The sequence below is a fragment of the Mixophyes fleayi genome, chromosome 5 (assembly GCF_038048845.1).
Source record: "Mixophyes fleayi isolate aMixFle1 chromosome 5, aMixFle1.hap1, whole genome shotgun sequence".
NCBI classification, from domain to species: domain Eukaryota; kingdom Metazoa; phylum Chordata; class Amphibia; order Anura; family Limnodynastidae; genus Mixophyes; species Mixophyes fleayi.
Window position 1 is genome coordinate 114,555,601 of NC_134406.1, and position 21,127 is coordinate 114,576,727.

Sequence of the window (21,127 nt, forward strand, 5' to 3'; positions counted from 1 at the left end):
TGATCACCCAGCTACCAGAGTACCCTATTACCATCTACATTGCTCTGGTAAGCCTACCATCTGGTGATCCCTGGGTAAAGACTCCTAGTGCCCGTGACACGAATACCTCATTTTCATTTTGTTAGACACACAGATATGTAGTGTAAAGGATAAGCGCTGACAACTGTCATCTTGTTTTGTATTAATATTGCACTGTTTCATTGTTTAGTTATAAATACTGTAGTATAATTGGACACACATTAGATTGTATAAATCTGTATAATTTGCAACAAATGTATAACAAAGAAAAACGTATTTAGTCAAATATTCCTCCAATCTAAATGGATGCCCCTTTGTTTCCTATAGAAAGATTGTCAGACAAATCTGTATGGTCTTTAAACATATTTGTAGACATTAGGTTGGTAACATCTGAGGTGCAGATCCCCCCCCCCCCCAAATAAACTCCTTTAAATAGTCAGGTTTTCAAATTTACCTCTCCATTCCATAAATTACTTAAGCAGTACATTTCTGAACCCTCTCAAGTTATATGTATTTCTTATATACAGGTATCCAAAACTGTACCCCATATGCAAGATGCTGTGTAACTAGTGACTTACACAAATTAAGTTTGCTTCTTGTGCATCTATTCTCTGTCATGTGTCCCAATATTTTGTTACAATTTTTTCTCTTAACCTTTGTTAACCATACAAATCTTTTTAAGCTCATTTCAGCAGATCCATTTTTACCATTTGTATGATTGTAAGTAATACATTTCATGATCCCCTCAATGTACAGTGTTGCGTAGTATGTCAACACTTTATAAATAAAAGGTAATAGTGTAATCTGAAAATATGGACACATTACTTTCCAGGATATCTATGACTGTTAATAAAAAAAGGACTACAAAACTGACCCATGAGGTTATCCCAAAGACTTTAGTTTACTTAGCTTACAAAGCAGAGATAAAAATAAATTGTGAGAATTATACTATATGCACACACTCATAACCTGGAATTCAAGATACAGATGGCAACTATGTAGTTGTAAACTAGTTACAACCTTAGCAGTTTGCCTTATAGTCCCACCATAACATTAATGAGAATTAGAAATAAGCAAATCATACTCACAGATAATTAATTTTCCATGAAAAACTCCATGGCAGCTCTAAAGAAAGGTTATCCCTTATTCATCTCCGTAGTCACACAAAAAAAACAGGAGGTTATATAATATGACTCCTCCTTCCGCAACTTCCCAAGCTACTTTTAAAAAGAATATAATCATTTACACGGGAAGGGATATTAGGGCTGCCATGTAGTAATTCAATTAAACTAAATTGTTGGCAAGTATAATTATTTATTTTCTCTTCCTACTCCACGGTAACCAAAGCAATACCGTGGAGTCGGTTAAACAGGAATAAACAGTCAACAATAGCTATCCTGCATATAAAAGTATGCCTTACATCAGATGTAATCAGCAGGGCTACTATCTGTTACATTTTGGTTGACATTTGCATACAAATTCATATTTCTCTATTCGTTTATGCCTAGTAACAGTCTGGGTTAGTTCTCATTATTTACTTTGTCACTACATATGTTCAGGAATAGTTATTTGCAACAATGATTCTGGCAGATGTAATTGCCATCAAAAATAAGACCCTGAGTGGAAGCCATTTGGGAGGATTCTTCTGCAGAGAATCAAACGGTTCTGATACAGGTAGCCCAAATCTTTTTGATATGTGTAGAAACACTTTTTTCTCTAGAATTAATTTGCCTGGACAAATCCAATGTCACCTGAAGTAGCCTGCCAGTGTGTTGTCTATTCCCTATATGTAGGGCTGTCAGGGATTTTAGAGTGTTTTCTGCCCAAGCAAGGATCAGTGTTACTTCTGCAATCATAGCCATACTTTTGGTGCCCCCTTGTCGGTTTAGAAAGACCACTACTGTGTGATTGTCTAAAAAAGGGACTGTAAAAAGGCCAAGTGGTTGGCACAGAAACTGGAAATGTTGTATATATTGTAGATTCTATTTTCTGATGGCATTTGGAATCAAGTTGACTGATTCCTTATGAAAAATTTTGCTGTCGACTAATCAAATGAGTCTTCCCAAGTCTAGTGCTGTTCCATAGCCTCTTAAATGTTTCTTTACCAAGAATATCTTGGAGTAGATGCTGGTGCTGAGTCATAGGATCCAAAGTGATAACTTGATTGTCCATGAATTTTTTGTCAAGTAATGCTTTTAATTATGCTGATGTTCATAATTTTACAAACACAATGTTCCTTGGTACTACATAAACATCTATTATGTACCTCTTGTTTATAATATATTAAAAACAAAGAGCTTGTGTAGTATTGATCCAAATATGTGCATTCCTTGTGAAGACTGCATTTTCCACAAGTCATTGTGGATTTCTGGGGCATCTTCACTCTTTACCTTTCAAGCAACGAAAAGGCTATTTGCTAGTGATCCCTTCATACTGTCTTGAATATTACTTACCCTAGAGATATGTTCTGGTTTCTTTAAACTGTTGCCTTGATAAAAAACAAAAATAATCTTCGGCCATCCATTGGAAGGTGATTTAATTTCTCTTCCCTATCAAACTTATTGACAAAGAGAAAATCTCATTTACTGAGAAATATTAATCTATTTTCTGATTCATGGTCTGCTGTCCAATGGCATAGTCAAAGCATTCTCCTGGCTACTACTGTTAAGGCTATGCTTCTAGCTGAAAACATATTTGTATCCAAGGATGCTTCACAAATTAAATCACTATCTTACTTCATGACATACAGATTTTTCAGCACACTGTCTGCTATAAATTATCCACCCAAATTCTCAATGCTCAGGATACTAAAGCCATAGCTATCCTTGCTTTAACAACTGTTCTTGAAGATGCATGAAGTTTCTCTATTTTACTGTCCATAGGGACCGTTTTAGCTGATAGGAAAGCTACTGCACGATTCCACCTAGTGTTTTCCTCCTTCTGAAAGTATACATACTATCCAATCTTTTACATTCACATGTCTCTTTTACAATTGTTTATCTTGAAATAAAAGTGTCTTGTAAGGTTGCGGGGGCTGGTATGTTTTATATTCCCACAGTCCCATTAATATGTTTAACCCTGAAATAGTGGATACATTTAATTAAACAATCTTGGTTCCTCCTTGTTCTCTCCCTCTTCACTATCTGATGATGTCATGCCATAAGAATACACAGGTTTAAGTGAGGAGGCCCCCTACATGCTGTCCAGTTCCATACATATTTGTGACCTGGACCTTTTAACCCCTTGGTCAGTCTGGAGCTCATCCTTTACCACAAAATACTTCATTATCCATTTAATCAATGCAAACAGTTTCAGGGCTTGCCCTTTATCTTCTTTATGTGGCATATCATTTTCAGGTGTTTTTTTTTTTATATATAGTCGGTAGGCACATTTCTACTACATGCTCCACATAGTGTTTTGCTAGTTGATTTTTTCTGGTCTTCTTCCTCTATGCAGTGATGCCCAATGACACACTACTGGAGTCTACTACTGATCCCTAGTCAAAACATAGTGGGATTGCTGCATGGGTAACAACCTCAACACCCGGTTTTAACTGGGAACATTAACCAAAAATACTATCTACTATATCACTGTCTGTTTTAATGAGACAATAAAAAAAAATAAAAAAAAAATACAAGTGGTGGAAGGATGAGTCACATAATATGCTTTCGGCTGTTTCAACCTTTTTTTCTCATCTCGTCAGCTGAATAAGGGATAACCAATAAGTAAAATTTTGAAAATATAGTGTCCACCTTAATGAAGTTCATGAGGATGATAAAGAGAATTAGCACAAAAAGAAATGACATTCTCAAGCATTATTGAATAAAAAATTCCTTAAATACCCATCTGTTTCCTTTCAGTGTTCAATTGCTTTCCTCCTGCACATTTATCTGTGGATTAACATTTTTAATTTCATTTTAGGCTTTAAAATTTTTAATCCTATTTTTCTCAACATACATACAAAATCAAACGCACAAAGAGCACCTGGTCTAGTATAAAAGGAGTTGAATCAAGTTGTTCCCAGGATTTAAATCAGCACACACATTTTATTAATGTACAATGTATTGTGTGCTGCATGCAGACTTCTTGAATATACACGAAGAGCACACACAGCAAAATATATTGGCTAATTACTCTTTCAGGTCCTATCCTAAAGACCAGTAATCACATCCAGAAGTAACAGAACATAGTGAGTGCAATTAAAAAGTTGTTTTATTCACCAGAATGTTGTGGTCTAAGCCCTGGTACCTCTACGCTACTTTAAGAGGGAAGTCTACGCTACTTTAAGAGGGAAGTCCACATTGTATGTGGCATAGTAGTCTATTGAGTAAGGAGCAACTTTTTTTATTTGTAAGCGTCACACCTCCAGAGCTCTTTATGCTTATTTTTTTATATATACAATTCCTGTTTATCATCCACTCAAAAGTTGCAGGGAAAGGATTATATATGATAGTGAAGCAATTGAGAGGTCTCCAAAAGTGAGGAGAACCACTTTAGGGCGAATTGATTTAATTTGTTCTGATGCCCTAATAATAATAATAAATAATAATAATATCTAGGAATCATTATGTGATCAATGTACCAACTTGTTTTATTTATATTCGTCAATCAACACCACTTTTCATGTGTGCTTAAGGATTCAATTACGCGGTTATATCCCTACTGCTATCTTTCTCATCAATCTCCCCATTCCTACTCCCCTAAACCTACACTTAATAGCCCTCTGCACACCCTTCCAACTGAGACTTAATTATCCTAAATATACCATCAACTACACGTTGGGCCGTCATGATTGTCTTACTAGACACTGAATTATGCAAACATAAACCTTAACTTTGGCATGAAAGTTTTGCTACTTTTCTCATGGGTTCCTATAGCAACAGGTGTTGCTATATGGAGATATTTTTTAGCCAGAACAGATACAACACCCTCAAAGTCACTATTTAATTATTCTAAAGAAAAAGAAAAAAAAAGATGCCCTAGTTAATATGTTTAAAATCTATGCTTACACTCTCACTGGAAGCATATATTTTATTTCAATTTAGCATTCTTTATATGAATATTTATAAGCCTGGTTGAATTACCACATTTAAACTGAGCAAAACAAACATTCTATTAAAAATGTTATTCACCAAATTGCTTACCATAGTTCTGCGCAAGCCAGATATACTTAAACTCTATTACCTTGAAGGAGCAGCCTGGCGACGACTAAACTCAGACGCTCACTGCTTGAGATCCTTCCCAATTCCACTTGCATCAACCCTTCACTGCCTCCCTACATATCCGCAGAACATGTGAAGAGTGAAATCAACTCCCTAGCAAACATAGGGCGCAAAAGCGCGAACGCGGGGTCCCACATCTCTTCAGGTCCTGAGATCCAGCCCCGGTCTGTTGGATGGCGCACGGCTCCATTGGGTAAGCTGTACAGACCACCGTGTAATCATCAGCACCCTGGTTTGCCGGCCCATTTGTAACAAGGTGACCCGGACCCGACCTGCAGCCTTACAAAGGCCCCTGCTTGATCCGCCACTACTCTCCTTCCTGCAGGCACCTACGAACTATCCAGAGGACCAGCCCTCCAGCGTGACATTCCACAGCTCCATTCTCTGCCAGCCGTCATATTGGGAGGTTAGGGGCAATCTGCCCACTCTGCATTGCAGACAAGCTCACTCACACCATCAGAGCGTCTGTCGCCTTCAGCCCTCCCCCACAATTCGGACATTACTAATAAGGAACACTTGTCACAGAGCAAAACATCTGCCATTTGCCCTCCCCTGCACATTAAATGGCAACATATGCAATTTTTGTCCCAGATCACCATTGAGCGCACCATTAGGACTCTTAGCCTCAAACTAAAAGATTCTGCACACCCCCCCCCCCGGTGTCATCCTGATGTTCCACTACTTTAAGATTACACACCAGATTACAGTCATCTCTAAAAAACTCTATTTTTATATACTTTGAGGGTTCCAAGTTGAAAAAATTTCAAGATCTTGTTCCCTCTACCATTGCCAAATGGCGAGACCTGCTGGAGATCACAGAGGCTCTCTGAGACCAGGGATATAAATATCGTTTAGGATTCCCCTTCCACCTGGTAGTGGAAGCTGGACAAGGGCAAGAATCTTCTGAGCCAACTCTGTCTCCGATCATCCCCTGGTCCAGCTCCGGATGATGAAGCCTCTGACTCACAATCGTAGCAACCAATGCTGATATTTTGCTAAATGTTCCTGTACAAGTTCCTTGTTGATTAGTGAGCTTTCTATATTCTCAAGTCTGCCGATTAGCATTGTAGACATGTGACCCCCATGCCCCTGTTCTCTATATGGTTGTTTGGTTGTTGTTCCTCAGTTAGGGCCTTAGGCTCTATGCTGTATTGTATTTTATTTTCAATATACAGTCAAGGCCAAAAGTTTTGAGAATGACAAATATTTTTCACAAAGTCTGCTGCCTCAGTTTTTATAATGGCATTTTGCATATACTTCAGAATGTCATGAAGAGTGATTAGATGAATTGCAACTAATTTCAAAGTCCCTCTTTACCATGACAACAACCTTTATCCCATAAACATTTCCATTGCATTTCAGCCCTGCCACAAAAGGACCAGCTGACATCAGGTCAGTGATTCTCTCGTTGAGAATGAGATGAGATTGTTGATGAGGACAAGGCTGGAGATTACTCTGTCATACTGAATGAGTTAGAATAACAGAAGCTTTAAAAGGAGGGTGGTGCTTGAAATCATTGTTCTTCTTCTGTTAACCATGGTTACTTGCAAGGAAACACGTGCAGTCATCATTGTTTTGCACAAAAAGGACTTCACAGGCAAGGATATTACTGCTAGTAAGATTGTACATAAATCAACCATTTATCGGATCATCAAGAACTTCAAGGAGAGAGGTTCAATAGTTGTGAAGAAGGCTTCATGGCGCACAAAAACGTCCAGCAAGTGCAAGGACCGTCTCCTAAAGTTGATTTAGCTGCGGGATCAGGGCACCACCAGTGCAGAGCTTGCTCAGGAATAGCAGCAGGCAGATGTCAGTGGATCTGCACGCACAGTCAGGCGAAGACTTTTGAAGGGTGGCCTGGCGCCAAATAGGCCAGCTAAGAAGCCACTTCTCTCCAGGAAAAACACATTGGACAGCTGAGGAGTGGTAGTGATAATCATTTTCTATGATGAATCCTCTTTCAGATTGTTTGGGGCATCTGGAAAAATGCTTGTCCGGAGAAGGAAAAGTGAGTGCTACCATCAGCCCTGTGTCATGCCAACAGAAAAGCATCCAAGGGAGTGGGCTCAATCACAATTTTGCTTAAGAATACAGCCATGAATAAAGAATGGTACCAAGAGCAATTTCTCCCAACACTCCAAGAACAGGTGATGAACAATGTCTTTTCCAGCATGATGGAGCACCTTGCCATAAGGCAAAAGTGATAACTAAGTGGCTCTGGGATCAAACTATTGAAATTTTGGGTTCATGACCAGGAAACTCACCAGACCTTAATCCCATTGAGAACTTGTGGTCAATCCTCAAGAGGTGGGTGGAAAAACAAAAACCCACAAATTCTCCAAGCATTGATTAGGCAAGAATGGGCGGCCATCAGTATGTGGCACAGAAGTTGATTGACAGCATGCCAGGGAGAATTGCAGAGGTCTTCAAAAAGAAGGGTCAACAGTGAAAATATTGATTCTTTGCATAAACTTAATGTAATTGTCAAATACAAGCATTTATAACTTATGAAATGCTTGTAATATTACTTCAGTATACCATAGTAACATCTGTCAAAAAGGTTTAAAAACAATGAAACAACAAACCTTGTTAAAACCAATATTTGTGTCATTCTCAAAACTTTTGGCCATGACTACATTCTCTCACTCTGCCCACTGCCCCATCCCCAGTTTAATGTTTATGTACTTGCATCGTTGTACAGATTCACCTCTTTTTCTGCAATACTCTGGACAACAGTCATGCACATTGGTGGTTGCAACCATCCACGCCCCCCACCACAAATGGACTATCACTTTATGTTTCTGTATCTTGGCCTGTTCCTGCCTTCTGGGTAGTTCTTAGTACCGGCCTCAAGCTCTTCCACCCTTGGGGTATCACTAGGTAGCCGTCACTGAGACACAGGTTACCCCAGCTACATCCAACCCCTCCTTTCTTCCATTCCCCCCTGCTCCTACCTTTTTAACCTTTACCTTCCTCCAAACCCTTTTTTTCCCAGTCTGAGCCATTCAGTTATACTACACTCAACTCCCTTAGCACGACCTAGTGGTTCGCCCACACCCCACTTTAGTAGCTCTCATCATGTCTATTCAAATCCTGTCGCTTAACATTAAAGGTTTAAATACACATACTCAGAAGCGCTCTCTTCTCCACTCTTTCATTAACAAGTACCATGCAGAAATTGTTTTTATCATGTCTGCATCAATTTACACCAACCTCTGATCTGATTCAGCTGTTGAGGCCGTATTCGACTTCGCCATTTCCGCTGGTGTTAGATCTTCATGGAGATTAAATGAGACACTCCTCAAGATCCACCCAGGTAACGGGGCATGGTGAACGATAAGCTATCTGAATGCTTTGAGCTCAACACCACTGAAAGTGTGCTCCACTCCAATATCTGGGAAGCACACAAGGCGGTCATACGTGGGAAAGTTATTAAATATGCCACAGACCATACGTGGCAGCATACCGAGCGGATCGCTTTGCTCTTTACCCAAATTAACTCCCCAGAACTGCAACACAAACGCACCCAATCAAAGACCAGCTTACTCAGCCTAGAAGCGACTTCAACCATTTGCCAAGTTAAAAAAACAAAAATTGTCTTTGCTGGCTGGTGCAGAGGTTTTATGAAAAGAGCAACAAGGCATAGGGGCTAGATTTACTACACTGCGGGTTTGAAAAAGTGGAGATGTTGCCTATAGCAACCAATCAGATTCTAGCTGTCATTTTATTTAGTGCATTCTACAAAATAATAGTAAATAGTAAATATACCCCATAATCTCTTTTGGACAATAGTCTTAAGACCAAAAGGGCTTCGCAACTGATTACTGTCATACGGAACCTTACGGGTGCTCTCCAATGACACCCGGGCTATTAATAAGACCTTATGCTCCTTCTACGAAACTCTTTACAATTCCCCTTCCCCCCGTAAAGCTGCCCCCTGACATTACTAACTACTTGAAATCCTGTAAGCTACCCAGCCTAAACTATAGGAGAAGAGGAGATGAAACTCCCGGTTCCCAAAAGCCTCCAAATGGCATACAAGTTTTTTGCCCTTAATTTATTCCCGATATGCCCAACTTTTCAACTGCATCCTGCATGGTGACGGCTTCCACCTGAACTCGACTGTATCCTCAATCATTATCATCCCAAAACACGAGAAAAACCATACCTTATGTTCTAACTTTCCACCCATCTCACTCATTAATACAGACATTAAACTTTTCACTAAAATTCTAGCAAACTGAATGAATGAGATTCTGGCTGACCTCATTAACCTGGACCAGGTCGGGTTCATCCCAAACAGATAGGCCTTGGGACAATACACGTTGAGTGATTGATTTAATTCACTATATGCAAAAAAGCTCCCCTCAGTCATACTTGAGCTTGACACAAACAAAGCATTTAGAGTTTCAGGGCCTTTTATTTTCTCCACGTTGGAGTTGTATGGTTTTCAGGGACGATTTCTAGAAGGCATTCGAGCCTTAAAGTCAAATACCACCTTGAGGACCATAACACACAGCCAATTCTCCTGTTGCATTTATTTGTGGAACAGCACACAACATACATTTCGCCCTCTATATTGAACACCTGGTGTCCAGTATCCACCTTAACCCTGATATCTCAGGTGTACAACTTGGACCCAACCACTATAAACTCTCACTTTTTGCTGATGATGCACTCCTTACACTGACTAATCCTGTAATATCCCTCCCAATCATTATGACGGAAATCTCGGGATACAGGGTCAATGATTCCAAATCAAAGGCATTGATGTTGCATGCCCCCCAGTTAACCCGGGAAATATTACAGTCCTCTTTCAATGGCGCCCCGCTTTGCATTCGATACCTAGAGTTGACCATCACTATGCACTACTCAAGAGTTTACCACTTATATTGCACTAGCCCAGATCCAAAAGGATCTTTCTAAATGGCAACCCATGCTCATGAATTAGTTGAATCCACGCAATTAAAATGAATGTATTCCCACACTTCCTGTATCTGTTCCAAACGCCCACGGTCCAAACACTGGCCCATGTCCTCATGACTCCCAATCATCTTGGGGGGGAGGAGAGAACCCTAGGTTTAGCAAATTATTATTGTCCAAGTCCAAAGACTCAGGTGGGCTTGGACTACCTCTCATCTCCAACTACTATGTCACCCAACTTAGTCGCGTCATATCCTGGCATATTAACTCTGTCCACAAAAAATGGGTAGACATTGAAAACTCCCTGGCTTCGGACATGCCCCTTCACTACCTCCCTTGACTATCTGCATCCATAGACCTTCACTAGATCCATGAGTGCCCGTCCATATCCTTTACTCTGGCAGCATGGAACTGGGCCAACAGCTGTTTTTACCCAGCTCATCATCCCTCTCCCTTGTCTCCTATTTGGAACCATCCATTGTTCCCTCCAGGCTCTTCCGCGCAGGTATCCCACCAATGGAAAGCGTTTTAGTTTGGCCGTTTTGTTAATATTATGGGCGAATCAGTCTCTGGTTTGTACGTGGATATTCAAACCAAAAACCATCTCTCTGCATCTATGCAATTTCAATATTTTCAAATCTGGGGACTTATTCATTCTCAAACCTGAACAAAAACCCTTCGAACCCTCGCGCCGTTCGAGCATAACTGCATCTATCCCGTTGGTCGTAGAGGCAATATTTTGATTCTGTGCCAGTTAATCACCACAACACTCTCTGATACACTTAAGCCTCATGAACAGGCTTTGGAACCTAAGGATCTCCCCGAACAACAAAGAGGGGTCAGTCATTCGGACCCAGACAGCCAAGGTCTCCATTAATGCTAGAATTCAAACTATTATCATCATCACCATTTATTTATATAGCGCCACTAATTTCGCAGCGCTGTACAGAGAACTCACTCACATCAGTCCCTGCCCCATTGGGGCTTACAGTCTAAATTCCCTAATTCAGACACGGGTCAATTTGTTAGCAGCCAATTAACCTACCAGTATTTTTTTGGAGTGTGGGAGGAAACCAGAGCACCCGGAGGAAATCCACGCAAACACAGGGAGAACATACAAACTCCACATAAATAAGGCCATGGTCGGGAATCGAACTCATGACCTCAGTGCTGTGAGGCAGAAGTCCTAACCACTTAGCCATCGTGCTGTTATAAGATCTATTCCCGCTGGTACTTGGTTCCAGTCAGACACAACCGCATGTATCCCCAGGAGACGGGCCGATGTTGTAGACTTTGTGGTGCTTAAGGTACTTTTCTCCACATATGGTGAGAGCGCCCAATAATCCATTACTTATGAGATCTCACCTAAGACCTTATTCATCAGGCTACTGGAGTATGCATCCCCAGAGACCCTTCAATACTTTTTCTCAATCAACCTGTCCTCCACCCCAGTAATCACACTGACAGATTGCTCATGCACATTTACCAAGCCTCCAAATTTCTTATCGCAAAAGAGTGGAAGCAAACCACCTCCCCCTCGAAAACTGAGCTAATCGTATTTGGTATATCTCCTCTATGGAATACATCATGGCCCTACTCAATAACACCCTACCTAAGTATCACTCAATCTGAAACCCGCTGGTTTACCCTCCACCACTCAGCTGTTCCTGGTATAACATGATCAGTATTATGGCACCCCCCCACCTACCCCTGCCCCGTTACCCCCCTCCTTCCTGCCCCATATCTATCCCACCCTCCCCTACACCCTATAAAAATATAAAACCCCAGTATTTTCTAAGCTACCTCAGCTAGTCGCCCATACCTTACCTGTGCCCCCTGTAGTACCTGTGTGAGTCACTAAAGGTCCCTTGTAACGTAATAGCTGCTATCTTCACGAATCAGCTCCCACTTATACCATACCTCTCAGACTATATTTTTTTGCACATGTCACATGTATTAAAAACTATATGTATATTGTTTTGTTTTTTTTCCCCTATGGGATCTTACGTTACAAAGCATTTTTGGCACAGTTTTAAAATTTAGAGTTTAAAAAAAAAACACAAAAAAACCTAAACTCTAATACCATATGCTAGACCAACTGGGCTCCCAAAATTTTGTGGGCAAAAAATGGAAACACCAATATTAAAGCACTTAATAAGGTGTCAATATCCCGTGGCCTGCATAACTATGGGATTGAGTCTACAATTTATTGGATTATGCAGTAAGGATGCTGTACCATTCTTCCAAAGAAGAGTGAATCAACAGACACCTGGCTGATTGTTGTGGAAAATGCAATTATAAATGCTTGATTGGGTTCAAATATATTGCCATGAGAAGGCCTTGGTTTATAGATAACATCCTATAGAATCATTCTCAAAAAATTAGGTGACCACATGTGCTTTATGGACGGGGTCATTGATATCCTGGAAGACATCCCTCATATCGGGGGGGGGGGGGGGGGGGAATGCAGAAATATAAAGGTGAAGTAACTATGTATCAAATAACACTGACTTTGCAGTCTAAACTAATGACTAAATCCAAAAAATTCAAGTTTAATGTATCCTACAACCACCAGAAACTTATTTGTAATAAATACTCAGGGTTGTAGAAATGTTTAGGCTGGCACCACAACTGCACACTTCCATTTGTTGAAAACAAAGTAAAGGATGATTCATCTAACCATGCCACTTGCTTTGACTATGCCTCTGAAAAATGCACTGCAAGGTGTGATGAGCAGTTATGAACTATCAACCTGTCCTGTGGTGTTCTCATTGGACAATTTGTGATTAAACTGTTGCATGCAACATATTGCATTTTTGCCTTGTACTTTGAATTACCGCACGAATATCCTAATACTTGAGTATGTGCTTCTGCACGTTTCACCATCCTAGTTTTAAGTCACTGGGGTCTCTACATGCAGCTATTTTAGTCATAATCATATACAACAAAGGCAGTACATTTTTTTTTTTTATAAATGATCCTGGTCATGTTCAGATGTTATTTGCTTTATTCATGAAAAAATCATCTATCACTTAACTGTATCAGAAATATTGAAAAGATCACATTCAGCCAGAAGTAAATGAATAAAACATTAATATCATTTTATGAACAATAAAAACAAAGAAAATCAATTCCAATATCACACAAAAATATCAAATCTCTTATTGTCCTATAGATTGCAAGCAGGGAACTCTTACCTCTCTGTCTGTAATGCACAGTTTTGTTTGATTAAAATAGTGAACCCAATTGTAAAGGGCTATGGAATATGCTGGAATAATAACAACACACATACAAGTCTACACAGGGACCAAAAAGCAGGTTTACCTCCTTGAAGTGCTTCCCAGGCCACAGGAAATATGGAAATATCCACAAGTAATCTGCCTTCATAGGTTACCCATTGTTGGGCTATAAAACTTCATGAGCTTGGTGTAAAATAAACTCATACTTGCCTACTCTCCTGGAATTCCCGGGAGGCTCCCGAATTTCGGGTAGTTCTCCCAGACTCCAGGAAGAATAGGCAAAGCTCCCGTATTCGCCAAAATTCACGGCAATGAATGGAGGGGGCAGGTCTTAACCGCATCATTAAGCTCCGCCCCCGCTATTCAATGCCGTGAATTTCGGCATTTTACAGTGGGGGCGGGGCTATGGTGACGAGACCATGTCACCACGCCTCCCTCCTATGTATGAATAAACAGTGTTAATAACTTGAACCAAAATAATAGCTTAATAATGCCAGATGGCTAACATTTGTAATTCCACCAAATAATTGCACCTCTATGACAGCAGTACTCCCTATAGCTCCAGTGCATACATTCTTTGTCTGCTTAATTAATGCATGAGCAACACTTGTGTGGAATCCCTTGCTTGCAATATGCTTAATGTCCCTCGTTTATCCAGGTGTTTCCTACCTGTTGAATATCCCAAAAGATATTAGGTTTACATATTCGATCCGTAGATAAGGTGGTCTCCCTATCTCCAGGCAGCACAACTTACTCAATGGCAACACAATACTGGATTGAAATAAAAGCTACTTTAATCCACTACCATACAACTACTTAACTTTTGTGGCATACAAAGCACCATCATCATACAACTGTAGTGGTAAAGGTATCAAATATTTTTTATTTTTATTTGTCAAAATTGACATATGGGGAAGTTTTATATTACAAAGAAATGTAATACATTGAGAAAGACTTTCACTCCTCTATTTCAAACTTAGGTGTTCCCATGTGGCCTTACACGTGGGCATTTGCAGTAGTGAATTACAAGGGCTAAACGATAGTCGTAAATTGAGGTGTGGAGACAAGGTAATGGCCTACCATGATATCCCTTCCAAATCCATTATCTGTCTAGTCTTGTTTCTCTTACCAACTTCGTACCAAAAAAACTTGCAACTATGTAAGTCAGCTACAAACAGAGACCAGGGGAGCAATATTCATGCTCTACCCTCCAGCTCATTTAAAACAAAATATATTATTTGCTTGGAGAAATACTTACACAAGATTTTATACGAAGAAATAAAATGACATACACACTTGAAAATGTTTCATCATTATCACAGAGAGCATGCCTACAAAAAATACCATAACTGGTTTCTGACACAAAATGCTTCCCACATGGTACATCTAATTCATATGATAGATGATGTGATGCTGTGGGAGATTAGTTCTATAAATTGTGGAGGGGTCCTACAATCCAATGTGGAGAGAGATTTTTGATTTAATTAACTATTTTCTTAACAATGAATCAAACTGCTTCATAAGAAAAATCAAACATATCAAGAAATTCAGCTGGCTTCCCACATAGGTTTAGCAAAAAGATTTACAGCAAAGAGATGGAAGAATGAAATCCCTTTGGTGGCTAAGAGCAAATCCAAAATATGCTGGAAGTCATTACAAATTATCATTGCAAATCACTGTCGAAGTCGTATAATTGGATGAACGAAAGTATATTGATTAATATTGTTTTACCGTGCGATTGCGATCAGTATGCCACGTAACACGTGGCATGGCGCGATCACGCGGTAAAATACGCACGCACACACTCTCACATTTAGTTATTTATATATTTCATATTATAATGGTTCCATTCCCCAGTGATTTATGAGCAGATGGTATTTAGTTTATAGTTATATATATATTTTTAGGTTATATGTACACTTTAGTGATATTTAAGGTTCAGATTGCAGGAACTGTGTCATGTTTAGTATCATTTTAATCCCCTATTCATCAGCAGTTGTCCGGTTCGCACATTGCATACTCTAGTTAGCGGTGTTAGGGAATAAATGTTTAAAATGTTACTGACTGTGTATTGTGAATGGACTAGCTCAAACTGGTTTCTGGGCGGGAGAATCATCTGGAATGCTGACCCTCACCCTTGGAGGGGGTTGTTTGAACTGGCCTATGACCTGTTTACACTGGACCCTTCTGAAGTCTGGACCTATAGAAGCAAGCCACGTCATCTGTATTGTTTTTTCTATAACACTGAGTGTATATATACAAGCTCCCTGGGACCAGCTAGTCAGTCATTCTCTGACCACAGTATTCTGGATTGAAGTACTGTTCTAGCTGGATCCAGTAGAGTGTGCAGCGATCGCGGCGATATGTATGTATCTCTTGGTATTGGCTGTAATGTAATATAATTATGTATTGAACTGTTAATACTTTTGCATCTGCTAAATAAATTGTTTGTGCTTTGGAAACACAAGAAATCGCTTAGACAATGCTTATTGGAAAACTATAGAATTACATTATTATCACTGATTGGTAATTGTGCCTGAATGATAACAATGACAATGGGCATCCCCTTTCATTCTTCACCTTCCTTTTTCTTTTTGTCTCTTCTTTAGTTATCTTTTTTTATTACCCTCCTGTTATCTACTTTTTAAAAATGTTTAAAAGAGGGTTACTTTAACAAATATGGTTTTCACTTAGAATGCATTGATTGAGATAACACAATTTTTATTTGAGGGTGAGAATATCTGTGCAGTTGCAGGTTTATATTAACAGATGGCTGATTTGCATCCTTGAACATTAATGTTTTTTTCTTGTAAAACTTTATCTTTGCATCATAAAAATATAGTGTCATGATTGTGGCCTAATAAAAAAATTACAGGATTTAGGAAAATATAAATGTAGTCATGATTACTCTCACAGTGACTGTGAAATCACTATGTAAATAAAGAAGGGATTAAGGTACATTTACATGCCTTTTAGAGACCTGGTTTTAGTCATCTAATTTGATTTGTTTGGAAGAGAGGCCAATGTACTCAAGACCTGTCAACCATAGTTTGGAGGGATGATAGGTAAGCCAATGCAGTATTGATGAAGGAGAAAGCAAGGCAATAAATCTGACAAAAATGCAATAAGTATAAGAAAGCTAGCAGGATGAAGCAAGATTAGGCAGGCTTTGAGGACACTACAGAGTATGGGTAAGCAGTGAATGAGATGGAAGTGTTGAGTGTGAGAAGACAATGGATGAGACAAAGATAATAAAGGTACAATTAACTGTAATGGCAAAACATTACTTTTGGGGGGAGGGGGGGTGTAATAATTATTTTTAGAGATACCAAGTGGTTTTGTTTTGATTAACACACACACGCTCAAGTGAGGCGTGTTGTAACAACAAAATATTCACAGTCACTGTCCCCCAGTGTCAGGAAAATATGGGCTAGGTGGACAAATTTTAATTTGTTAAAGAACACATTTACTTAAAGCATATATTTTCACTTAATAGCCGTGAGAAGTCCAACACTGTATTTAATTTTTAAGAAAGCAGTTTTGGGTAGTAATCAAGTACAATTCAGTCCAATGATAAGATGTTTAGGATATCCTGGGTGTTATCAGTCTTCTTTCCCCTGCCTGACACTGCTCCTCTTGCTATTGCACCCTCCTGCTAACAGCATGTTGCATGCCTAAAAATAACAGGTTGGCAGGATCAAGGAGATGGTGGCAGACAATAAGGGATTTTTCCAACTTCTGTTGACCAAGAGGATCAGTGGCAAGCACGTAGAAGCAGTCAAAGTAACCATTGCATCCTGAAAGCTATTGTACTTTGGATATTCCACCAAAAACTCAATTTTCAATTTGGGGTAAATTTTGGCTTTAACAGAGAATTGGCACAAATAATGAAAAAACAAATACATATTCATAGTGTCTGCAGTATGACAGTAGAACATTGACAATTTCAGCCACCCTCTACTGCTCATTCTAAAACAGAGGGTTTTTTTAATGTTGAGAGATGGAATACATGATAAATATGTATGCGTGTTTAAATATGCATGGGGGTATAAATGTGATCCATTTCAATCTCTGCAGTTTCCGGGTTGGAAAATTATGGCTACATCACCACCACTTACCTTTGTGATTAAATATGCCTTCCATTTCCATGCTACTCCTTGAGTGTGCAATGCACAACGAACTACAAGGAACTAAGCCCTCTGCTGCTGGTGATTTGTCAGTAGTTCGAACTAAGCACCAGTCAGGTCTGTCATGCTGTCTCTCAAGAATCTCCACAGTCTGCCCCCGTCGTATGGACAGTTCATTGCTGTTGCAAGCAGTAAAATCATGAATAACCACAGTCAGCTCACATCCTCCTGAAAGCTGTAAAATAAACGGAGGCTCAATGTGTGTCAATTTAACTAAAATAACATTACAATGCATTTTTTTTAATAAATAAAAGGAAAAATCAAAAGAAAAGAATCCATAGCTATACAAATTTGCAAAGCACTTCCTGTTATTATGCAATAGCATTGCTAGAATTATGAATTTAAATGGGCTATGCACTTTGACCAAAACTTCCTTAATCCTGTCCCCCAAATGTCTAACTTCTTTCCTGTTGCCTGTAAAAGACACCTAGCTAGTGATGTTATTTACTCATTTTTCCAGCTGCAAAAAAGTGGCACATTGCAAGCTGTCCATTGAAGTGCTTTAATTAGATTGAATCCTCCAGAGCTGAACGCCAGCTCTCCGATTTAGGTAACAAGTGGGAAACCCCTTATTTGCTATACATAGGACAAGATTGAATAGGAAGGGTTTATCAAAAGTGGTAAATACATTAAAATAATTAATCCAGGATTTGGGGCGTTTGTTTCTAGAGCTCAAGTTTCAACAGTTCCAAAAGTAAGACTTTGGTAAAAAAAAAAAAAAAAAAAAAAGCATAAACAAAAAATGTATTGCAAAATTTACTGTGTGGCAGTTTATCAAGCTACATTTAAGTAATTTGTGATTAATATGTATATTGCTACTATTGTTTTGATTAAAGTAGGAAAGTGCTGGCTCTACCAGGCGCCCTCACGAACAAACAGAACCTAAATTATTGTCTGGCATCTGATTGTTCTTTACTTTTTGGTATATTAAGGCTAAAGTAAAGATGACTTCTACAATTTGTTTTGCCTCTGTACTCCCAAATACAAGAAGATACGCCTAATTGGTAAAGATTTAACCAGCACTTTTCTTTTCCAAATTACTTCATCATGTATAAAAGTGAATATTTGAAAGCTGGAAACCAGCAGTGTATTGTTAAATTCTAATTACTTGTCTTATTTTCAGTTAATATGTCAACTGATGATATTCTACATTATGGAATTATTTATTATAGTTGGTAAAGTTGAAAAAAAAAAAAAGGAAAAAAAGTTTAAAAGACAAATCCATCAACTTCAACCTTTTATACATTTTAATTGTGTTAATTCAGGGAAAGTTAAAAAACAAACAAAAAAACACACACACATACTGTTATTGCTTAGTAGTAAGGTCTAAAATCAACGACTGCTCAGCCGCAAAGTGGTTTGCCACAAAAGCTCACAGGAATGACTGCAGAGTGCAGAAGTGCATAGTGTCTATCCTTGCTTGCAACAATCAATACATAGGTCCAAACTGTCATTGGGAGCAACATTAGCACAAGAACTGTTAGTCGGGATTTTCATGAGTTGGGTTTCCATAGCCAAGCAGCCACAGACAAGACTCAGATCACCATGTGCAATAGAAAACCTGGTGCAAGCATACTGCCTTTGTATTCTGGAACAGTGGAAAAGCTTTCTCTGGAGCGAAAAATCCATCTAGTAGTCACAAATGAAAATTTGGGTTTGGCTGATGCCAGGAGAATGCATACTGCCAGCTGTAAAGTTTGGTGGAGGAGAAATAATGGTCTGGGGCTGTTTTTCATGATTTAGCCTGGAAGCCTTAGTTCCAGTGAAAGGAAAACTTATGGGAAAGGAAAGGAAATGTAACAGTATACAAGGACATTCTAGAGACTTGTGCTTGCAAATATGTGGCAATAATCTCAGGAAGGCCCCTGTGCTCACAGCAAGGTTTTCAGAATTTGTCATGGAAGAACTTGACTGGCCATCACAGAACCCTGACCTCAAACCCAATGTGGGATGATTGGGAACACCAACTGCGAGCCAGGCCTTATCACACAACACCAAGTGCCCGACCTCACTAATGTTCTAGTGGCTTAATGGATTTGAACCGCTGCAGCCATTTCCAAAATCTAGTGAACAGCCTTCTCAGAAAAATGCTGCTATAAGAGTCACCAAAGGGGGAGGACCAACTCCATATTAATGACCATGGATTTGCAATGTAATATTCAACAAGCACATATAGATGTAAGGGTTCGGAGTTGACATGTGAGGTTCGGAGTTGACATGTGAGGTTCGGAGTTGACATGTGAGGGAGGGAGGGAGAGAGAGGTGTGTGTCTATCTATCAATAGAGAGATCTATATATGGACAGATATCTATATATCGATAGATATATACACATACATACACACACATAGCATGGCAAAACAGAGTACTCATTTTAATACTACTCAAAACGCACTCCACAATTTTAAAATTAGTAAATTAGCATGTGGGTATATCTATATATACACCTGGGACATCCTAAAGCCGCATTTACAGATGGGAATGCTTATAAGAAAAGGCACGAAGCAACTTTCTCCCAAAACTTGCATCCCCTGCTGCAAATACATTAAACCTGTAAAACAGAGTGAACATGTGAACTGAAGACCAGGTGGCCCCTCGACACAGCTGCTCAGTCGAGGCAGCATGCCATGCCGCCCAGGAAGCACTCGCTGACCGCATGGAATGAGCCCGAAGATTATCTGAAGCAGACTACCAAGCCCCACCATAAACCTAACGGATTACAGCTATAATTCACTGAGCAATAGTCACCTTGAAAGCTGGCCAGCCTCTCGTGTGCATCAACCAGTAGATCCTCAGTCTTGCGCACATATAGAGTTATGGACCACATCTAGAGAACAAATGGAAACTTTGTCCTCCGAAAACAGACATTTAGCCAGGGCAGGGATAATGATCTCCTGATTTATGTGGACTCTTGACATCACGTTAAGGAGGAATGAAGGCTTGGTCTGAAGAACTGCCCTATCCTCATGAGGAGACTTCCAAGATAAAGCTGCAAGCTCTGAAACTTTTCTTGCAGTACAGATGACAAAAAGGAAGATCATTTTCCAGGTCAGAAATTTGAAATCTAACCCATGTCCCAAGGATTCAAAAGGTAGATGCTACAAAGCATTCAAATTTAAATTCCAGGACTCAAGCAGAGGAACATACGGAGGTTGCACATGAAGCACCCCTTGAATAAATGAAAAGAATTCAATATGCGCCTATCAGAGTAACTCTCAATCTCCTTTTGATCTCCTCAGTACGTGCACCTTCTCGCTCCCCTCCGCTTGTGTGGTCATGTAAAGAAGCAACAGAGCAACCACACTAGTGCATTATCCCAATACACAATTTATTGATAAATAAAACAATCATAAGATATGGACATCAGAATTGATTAAAAGTAGCCCCATACCGCAAGTCCACATGAAAAGCGCCTGTGCATAATAAACCTGCTGCAGCTTGGATCCAATGTAGAATAGCGTGCTGCCAAGGATAAGACATGGCATCTACTGAGACAGCCAGAGCATCTCTTGCCTAAGAGCAGAAGAGCTGGACCTTGT

General features: G+C 39.5%; 1 protein-coding gene across 13 annotated transcripts in view; it reads right to left on the minus strand.

The window, feature by feature from the left end:
- TRIO (trio Rho guanine nucleotide exchange factor) overlaps nt 1–21,127 on the minus strand; it is a 535,982-nt gene that overhangs the window by 240,495 nt on the left and 274,360 nt on the right. For all 13 annotated transcript variants that reach the window (XR_012692805.1, XR_012692806.1, XR_012692804.1 and 10 more), the window contains exon 34: nt 17,521–17,764. Coding sequence is in view for 4 of the 13 variants with exons in the window: in XM_075212723.1 (XP_075068824.1) it covers nt 17,521–17,764 (244 nt within the window). In the remaining 9 variants the exon portion in view is untranslated. The remainder of the gene's footprint in view (nt 1–17,520; nt 17,765–21,127) is intronic.